Source organism: Mya arenaria, chromosome 16, assembly GCF_026914265.1.
Source record: "Mya arenaria isolate MELC-2E11 chromosome 16, ASM2691426v1".
Classification (NCBI taxonomy): domain Eukaryota; kingdom Metazoa; phylum Mollusca; class Bivalvia; order Myida; family Myidae; genus Mya; species Mya arenaria.
Genome location: NC_069137.1, coordinates 9596490 through 9604823, shown reverse-complemented (window position 1 = coordinate 9604823; position 8334 = coordinate 9596490). Strand labels below are relative to the sequence as shown.

The 8334-nt window shown below is 38.6% G+C and overlaps 1 protein-coding gene across 2 annotated transcripts in view; it reads left to right on the top strand.

Annotated features, from left to right (window-relative positions):
- Positions 1 to 6510: 6510 nt before the first annotated feature.
- LOC128221194 (uncharacterized) overlaps positions 6511 to 8334 on the top strand; it is a 30842-nt gene continuing 29018 nt past the window's right edge. For both annotated transcript variants that reach the window (XM_052929675.1, XM_052929674.1), the window contains exon 1: positions 6511 to 6595. In XM_052929675.1, coding sequence (XP_052785635.1) covers positions 6526 to 6595 — 70 coding nt within the window. In that variant the 5' untranslated portion in view covers positions 6511 to 6525. The remainder of the gene's footprint in view (positions 6596 to 8334) is intronic.

Here is an 8334-nt window from a genome sequence, read left to right as displayed (position 1 = left end):
ATCCGGTAATGTGTTTTAAAGGGGCACAAACCGGTAATGTGTTATAAAGGCGCGCAATCCGGTTATGTGTTTTAAAGGGGCTCAAACAGGTAATGTGTTTTAAAGGGGCACAAACCGGTAATGTGTTATAAAGGGGCGCAATCCGGTTATGTGTTTTAAAGGGGCGCAATCCGGTAATGTGTTTTAAGGGGGCTCAATCGGTAATGTGTTATAAAGGGGCGCAATCCGGTAATGTGTTTTAAAGGGGCGCAATCCGGTAATGTGTTTTAAAGGGGCTCAATCCGGTAATGTGTTTTAAAGGGGCACAAACCGGTAATGTGTTATAAGGGGGCGCAATCCGGTAATGTGTTTTAAAGGGGCGCAATCCGGTAATGTGTTTTAAGGGGGCTCAATCGGTAATGTGTTTTAAAGGGGCTCAAACAGGTAATGTGTTTTAAAGGGGCACAAACCGGTAATGTGTTTTAAAGGGGCGCAATCCGGTAATGTGTTTTAAGGGGGCTCAATCGGTAATGTGTTTTAAAGGGGCTCAATCCGGTTATGTGTTTTAAAGGGGCTCAAACAGGTAATGTGTTTTAAAGGGGCACAAACCGGTAATGTGTTATAAAGGGGCGCAATCCGGTAATGTGTTTTAAAGGGGCGCAATCCGGTAATGCGTTTTAAAGGGGCTCAATCCGTTAATGTGTTTTAAGGGGGCGCAATCCGGTAATGTGTGTTTAAAGTGGCTCAAACCGGTAATGTGTTTTAAGGGGGCTCAAACCGGTAATGTGTTATAAAGGGGCTCAAACCGGTAATGTGTTTTAAAGGGGCGCAATCCGGTAATGTGTTTTAAAGGGGCACAAATCAGTAATGTGTTTTAAAGGGGCTCAATCCGGTAATGTGTTTTAAAGGGGTGCAATCCGGTAATGTGTTTTAAAGGGGCTCAATCCGGTAATGTGTTTTAAAGGGGCTCAATCCGGTAATGTGTTTTAAAAAGGCGCAATCCGGTAATGCGTTTTAAAGGGGCTCAATCCGGTAATGTATTTTAAAAGGGCGCAATCCGGTAATGTGTTTTAAAGGGGCTCAATCCGGTTATGTGTTTTAAAGGGGCGCAATCCGGTAATGTGTTTTAAAGGGGCTCAAACCGGTAATGTGTTATAAAGGCGCTCAAACAGGTAATGTGTTTTAAAGGGGCACAAACCGGTAATGTGTTATAAAGGGGCGCAATCCGGTAATGTGTTATAAAGGGGCTCAAACCGGTAATGTGTTATAAAGGGGCTCAAACCGGTAATGTGTTTTAAAGGGGCTCAAACCGGTAATGTGTTATAAAGGCGCTCAAACAGGTAATGTGTTTTAAAGGGGCACAAACCGGTAATGTGTTATAAAGGGGCGCAATTCGGTTATGTGTTTTAAAGGGGCGCAATCCAGTAATGCGTTTTAAAGGGGATCAATCCGTTAATGTGTTTTAAGGGGGCGCAATCCGGTAATGTGTGTTTAAAGTGGCTCAAACCGGTAATGTGTTTTAAGGGGGCTCAAACCGGTAATGTGTTATAAACGGCTCAATCCGGTAATGTGTTTTAAAGGGGCGCAATCCGGTAATATGTTTTAAAGGGACGCAATCCGGTAATGTGTTTTAAAGGGGCACAAATCAGTAATGTGTTTTAAAGGGGCTCAATCCGGTAATGTGTTTTAAAGGGGCTCAATCCGGTAATGTGTTTTAAAGGGGCTCAAACCGGTAATGTGTTTTAAAGGGGCTCAATCGGGTAATGTGTTTTAAAGGGGCTCAATCGGGTAATGTGTTTTAAAGGGGCTCAAACCGGTAATGTGTTTTAAGGTGGCGCAATCCGGTAATGTGTTTTAAAGGGGCTCAATCCGGTAATGTGTATTAAAGGGGCTCAATCCGGTAATGTGTTTTAAGGGGGCTCAATCCGGTAATGTGTTTTAAAAGGGCTCAATCGGTAATGTGTTTTAAGGGGGCTCAATCCGGTAATGTGTTTTAAAAGGGCTCAATCGGTAATGTGTTTTAAAGGGGCTCAAACCGGTAATGCGTTTTAAAGGGGCTCAATCCGGTAATGTGTTTTAAAAGGGCTCAATCGGTAATGTGTTTTAAAAGGGCTCAATCGGTAATGTGTTTTAAGGGGGCTCAATCCGGTAATGTGTTTTAAAAGGGCTCAATCGGTAATGTGTTTTAAAGGGGCTCAAACCGGTAATGTGTTTTAAAGGGGCTCAATCCGGTAATGTGTTTTAAAAGGGCTCAATCGGTAATGTGTTTTAAAGGGTCTCAAACCGGTAATGTGTTTTAAAGGGGCTCAATCCGGTAATGTGTTTTAAGGGGGCTCAATCCGGTAATGTGTTTTAAGGGGGCTCAATCCGGTAATGTGTTTTAAAGGGGCTCAATCCGGTAATGTGTTTTAAGGGGGCTCAATCCGGTAATGTGTTTTAAAAGGGCTCAATCGGTAATGTGTTTTAAGGGGCTCAATCCGGTAATGTGTTTTAAAGGGGCTCAATCCGGTAATGTGTTTTTAAAAGGGCTCAATCGGGTAATGTGTTTTAAGGGGCTCAATCCGGTAATGTGTTTTAAGGGGGCTCAATCCGGTAATGTGTTTTAAGGGGGCTCAATCCGGTAATGTGTTTTAAAAGGGCTCAATCCGGTAATGTGTTTTAAAGGGGCTCAAACCGGTAATGTGTTTTAAAAGGGCTCAAACCGGTAATGTGTTTTAAAGGGGCTCAATCCGGTAATGTGTTTTAAGGGGGCTCAATCCGGTAATGTGTTTTAAAGGGGCTCAATCCGGTAATGTGTTTTAAAGGGGCTCAATCCGGTAATGTGTTTTAAAAGGGCTCAATCGGTAATGTGTATTAAAGTGGCTCAAACCGGTAATGTGTTTTAAAGTGGCTCAAACCGGTAATGTGTTTTAAAGGGGCTCAATCCGGTAATGTGTTTTAAACTGGCTCAAACCGGTAATGTGTTTTAAAGGGGCTCAATCCGGTAATGTGTTTTAAAAGGGCTCAATCGGTAATGTGTTTTAAGGGGGCTCAATCCGGTAATGTGTTTTAAAAGGGCTCAATCGGTAATGTGTTTTAAAGGGGCTCAAACCGGTAATGTGTTTTAAAGGGGCTCAATCCGGTAATGTGTTTTAAAAGGGCTCAATCGGTAATGTGTTTTAAAGGGTCTCAAACCGGTAATGTGTTTTAAAGGGGCTCAATCCGGTAATGTGTTTTAAGGGGGCTCAATCCGGTAATGTGTTTTAAGGGGGCTCAATCCGGTAATGTGTTTTAAAGGGGCTCAATCCGGTAATGTGTTTTAAGGGGGCTCAATCCGGTAATGTGTTTTAAAAGGGCTCAATCGGTAATGTGTTTTAAGGGGCTCAATCCGGTAATGTGTTTTAAAGGGGCTCAATCCGGTAATGTGTTTTAAAAGGGCTCAATCGGGTAATGTGTTTTAAGGGGCTCAATCCGGTAATGTGTTTTAAGGGGGCTCAATCCGGTAATGTGTTTTAAGGGGGCTCAATCCGGTAATGTGTTTTAAAAGGGCTCAATCCGGTAATGTGTTTTAAAGGGGCTCAAACCGGTAATGTGTTTTAAAGGGGCTCAAACCGGTAATGTGTTTTAAAGGGGCTCAATCCGGTAATGTGTTTTAAGGGGGCTCAATCCGGTAATGTGTTTTAAAGGGGCTCAATCCGGTAATGTGTTTTAAAGGGGCTCAATCCGGTAATGTGTTTTAAAAGGGCTCAATCGGTAATGTGTATTAAAGTGGCTCAAACCGGTAATGTGTTTTAAAGTGGCTCAAACCGGTAATGTGTTTTAAAGGGGCTCAATCCGGTAATGTGTTTTAAACTGGCTCAAACCGGTAATGTGTTTTAAAGGGGCTCAATCCGGTAATGTGTTTTAAAGTGGCTCAAACCGGTAATGTGTTTTAAAGGGGCTCAATCCGGTAATGTGTTTTAAAAGGGCTCAATCGGTAATGTGTTTTAAAAGGGTTCAATCGGTAATGTGTTTTAAAGGGGCTCAATCGGTAATGTGTTTTAAAGGGGCGCAATCCGGTAATGTGTTTTAAAAGGGCTCAAACCGGTAATGTGTTATAAAGGCGCTCAAACAGGTAATGTGTTTTAAAGGGGCTCAATCCGGTAATGTGTTTTAAAGGGGCTCAATCCGGTAATGTGTTTTAAAGGGGCGCAATCCGGTAATGTGTTTTAAAAGGGCTCAAACCGGTAATGTGTTATAAAGGCGCTCAAACAGGTAATGTGTTTTAAAGGGGCTCAATCCGGTAATGTGTTTTAAGGGGGCTCAATCCGGTAATGTGTTTTAAAAGGGCTCAATCGGTAATGTGTATTAAAGTGGCTCAAACCGGTAATGTGTTTTAAAGTGGCTAAATCCGGTAATGTGTTTTAAAGGGGCTCAATCCGGTAATGTGTTTTAAACTGGCTCAAACCGGTAATGTGTTTTAAAGGGGCTCAATCCGGTAATGTGTTTTAAAGTGGCTCAAACCGGTAATGTGTTTTAAAGGGGCTCAATCCGGTAATGTGTTTTAAAAGGGCTCAATCGGTAATGTGTTTTAAAAGGGCTCAATCGGTAATGTGTTTTAAAGGGGCTCAATCGGTAATGTGTTATAAAGGCGCTCAAACAGGTAATGTGTTTTAAAGGGGCTCAATCCGGTAATGTGTTTTAAAGGGGCTCAATCCGGTAATGTGTTTTAAAGGGGCGCAATCCGGTAATGTGTTTTAAAAGGGCTCAAACCGGTAATGTGTTATAAAGGCGCTCAAACAGGTAATGTGTTTTAAAGGGGCTCAATCCGGTAATGTGTTTTAAGGGGGCTCAATCCGGTAATGTGTTTTAAAAGGGCTCAATCGGTAATGTGTTTTAAAGGGGCTGAAACCGGTAATGTGTTTTAAAGGGGCTCAATCCGGTAATGTGTTTTAAGGGGGCTCAATCGGTAATGTGTTTTAAAAGGGCTCAATCGGTAATGTGTTTTAAGGGTGCTCAATCCGGTAATGTGTTTTAAAAGGGCTCAATCGGTAATGTGTTTTAAAGGGGCTCAAACCGGTAATGTGTTTTAAAGGGGCTCAATCCGGTAATGTGTTTTAAAGGGGCGCAATCCGGTAATGTGTTTTAAAGGGGCGCAATCCGGTAATGTGTTTTAAAGGGACGCAATCCGTTAATGTGTTTTAAGGGGCTCAATCCGGTAATGTGTGTTTAAAGTGGCTCAAACCGGTAATGTGTTTTAAGGGGGCTCAATCCGGTAATGTGTTTTAAGGGGGCTCAATCCGGTAATGTGTTTTAAAGGGGCTCAATCCGGTAATGTGTTTTAAAGGGGCGCAATCCGGTAATGTGTTTTAAAGGGGCGCAATCCGGTAATGTGTTTTAAAGGGACGCAATCCGGTAATGTGTTTTAAGGGGCTCAATCCGGTAATGTGTTTTAAAAGGGCGCAATCCGGTAATGTGCTTTAAGGGGGCTCAATCGGTAATATGTTTTAAAAGGGCGCAATCCGGTAATATGTTTTAAGGGGGCTCAATCCGGTAATGTGTTTTAAGGGGGCTAAAACTGAGAATGTTTTCTGAAAGGGGCACAAACTGTGTTTTTAAAGAGGCATAAGTCAATAATGTATTTCTAAAGGGGCACAGACCGATGATGTATTCTAAAGGGGGCAACATATAGGTTTTCGCATGACAGATGCTAAACACATGATTAATTAATTTGACTTTAAGATCAGAAAAAAAACAACATTAGGGCCTTTCTGACAAGGGAAGGTATGGCTCGGTCGCTCTCAATTTAAACTGTCATTTTTAAAGGCTAACATATTTTTGTTTGTACACAAATCATTTGTTTTTGTTTTGTTTTTGCATGTAGCAATTGTAAACCTATATTGTGCCCTTTAAATAAGATTAAAATACTTTCAGAAATGGAGTTTGTAAACACAAACCTTTGATCTGGGTTTGGCTTTGCGTTTATTGAATATATTTCCTTATAGTTTTTACGACGGAAATGCTGTAATAATTACTACATTTTTCTGTGGCTTAAAGATGCACTGTTACTCCAAAATAAAATTTACCAAAATTAATACAATTGTTTTGAAATACCAAAAAGAATGAATTAATGTCAAAATCAATGGTTTTGATGAAGGATATTGAGTTTAATTCGAAAGAAAGGTGCAGACAACACGGTATTGCTACCTTTGTAGACTATAGTGGATCGAGTAAATCTTTTGTCACTCACCAATAATTTAATATGTTTGCGTATTTAGCCATTAAGTAAACGGTTACAATCTTGTTAACAGTAATTAATAGTTTCCATAAATGCATTATTCAGGAAGTAGTTGAAGGTGTATCACTTAAATTCATGTTTGTTATAAATGTGTATACATGTAAATTGATTTTGAATAAGAGTGTCAATTTAACAACTTCATAACAAAAACATGTGATGCACTTAGAAATATATATATAACTCTTGTACCGGACATTATAGAAGGCAATTAAAAAAGACTTTCTATTTCCACAATTGTTATAATTAATAACTTGACCTTTGTAATGTGTTTCATAATTGATTTAAAAAACATGGCGCCTTGCTGGCATTTCATTAATTTGGCGTTTATTTATCTTTTCTATTTGTTGCACGTTGTCAAAGGTATGAATATTTATATACTACTTTGTTACCGACTTACGATCTGTTTTACGATTCGTTCAAACTTTGTTATTTATTTTACAACGAGTTTGAAACAAGTTATTACAACATAATCTCGTCCATATCGAAAGTGAACATGTTTCTAATTTAATGTTCAAGCCCCAATACCACAAAAATACATAAGTCAAATCTAAGACTCAGACTCAACTCTTTTTACCGAAATAAAATCTCCGTATTATTCAATTATTTGCATGTTTTTTAATGTTTGAAAACATACATTTTAAATGGAATATCTTGACAAAAAATGTCAATATTTCAAAGAAAAAAAAATAATGATAGAGATCTTAAAAGGTGTTGAAACATATACTTTATATGTTTTGTGTTTGGATTGAGATTGCACTTTAGTATTTCGTGAAAAAGAGCAAGCTGGACATTGGTGTGGCTTTGTCGATGAAACTACATGTAGATTTGCGACTTTACACTAAAGCATATTACGTTCATGTATGCTTGATTAAGATGCTTGATGTAGATTATACCTGGCCCTAATTTAACAAATTTTGAGGAAATCAAATAAATATTAAGGGAGGGAACTCTTTCTCATTGCCGAATGTTGAATTGTTCATCCCTCTTTATTTCTCACTCGTTCTTAAGTTTTTTATCTGGTTCGGACGTGTGTTTCCTTTTTTACAAAATGGCGGATACTGGGGCTCGTCCCAACGAAAAAGTATCTAAGCGTAGTGCAAGCATTCAAGATCAGCTGGTTAGTCTTGAAAATGAAGAGGCGCGTTTGAAATCAGACATGCAAAAGCTAACGTCAAAGAACTTCTCTTATAAGGGACGTGACACCCGTTTAAAAATTCAATACATACACATATATAACAAACATAACTTTTGAGTGATAAGCCTTTAAGTTCTTACTAAATAATGCGTTTATGGGAAATATTAATTACTGATAACGAGATTTTAACCATTTAATAGATGAAAACGTACAAATATTAAATGACTGGTATTCCTAAAACATTTACAGTGATCAAATATTGACTCGTTAAGTACACATTAAACACGGTGTCCTTCATCAGAACCATTGTTTTCGAAATGTATATTCATTTTCTGAAAATTAAAACAATTGTATTAATTTTGGTACATCATTTTTGGGAGTAAATGTGCATCTTTATACAATTCGAGAAATTTGTAACTGAGTTCCAATTCTAATGCCGGGACGCACTCATCAAAATTATGCAACAATGAATTCGGAAAATGCAGGAAAATTCAAAATAATGGATTCTGGAAATGCAGGAAATTTTAAAATAATGCTTTCGGGAAATGTTGAACATTTAAAATAATGCATTCGGAAAATGAGGGAAAACTTAAGATAATGCATTCGGGAAATGAGGGAAAACTTAAGATAATGCATTCGGGAAATGAGGGAAAACTTAAGATAATGCATTCGGGAAATGTTGGAAATTCAAAATAATGCATTCGGGAAATGAGGGAAAACTTAAGACAATGCATTCCGGAAAACTTAAAATAATGCATTCTGGAAATGAGGGAAAACTTAAGATAATGCATTCGGGAAATGTTGGAAAATTTAAGATAATGCATTCGGGAAATGTTGGAAAACTTAAGATAATGCATTCGAGAAATGAGGGAAAACTCAAAATAATGCATTCGGAACCACATAGAAATTTAATAAAAAAGTTACTCAGTATTTTTAACTGAATAACAATTTCAATTGTATGACT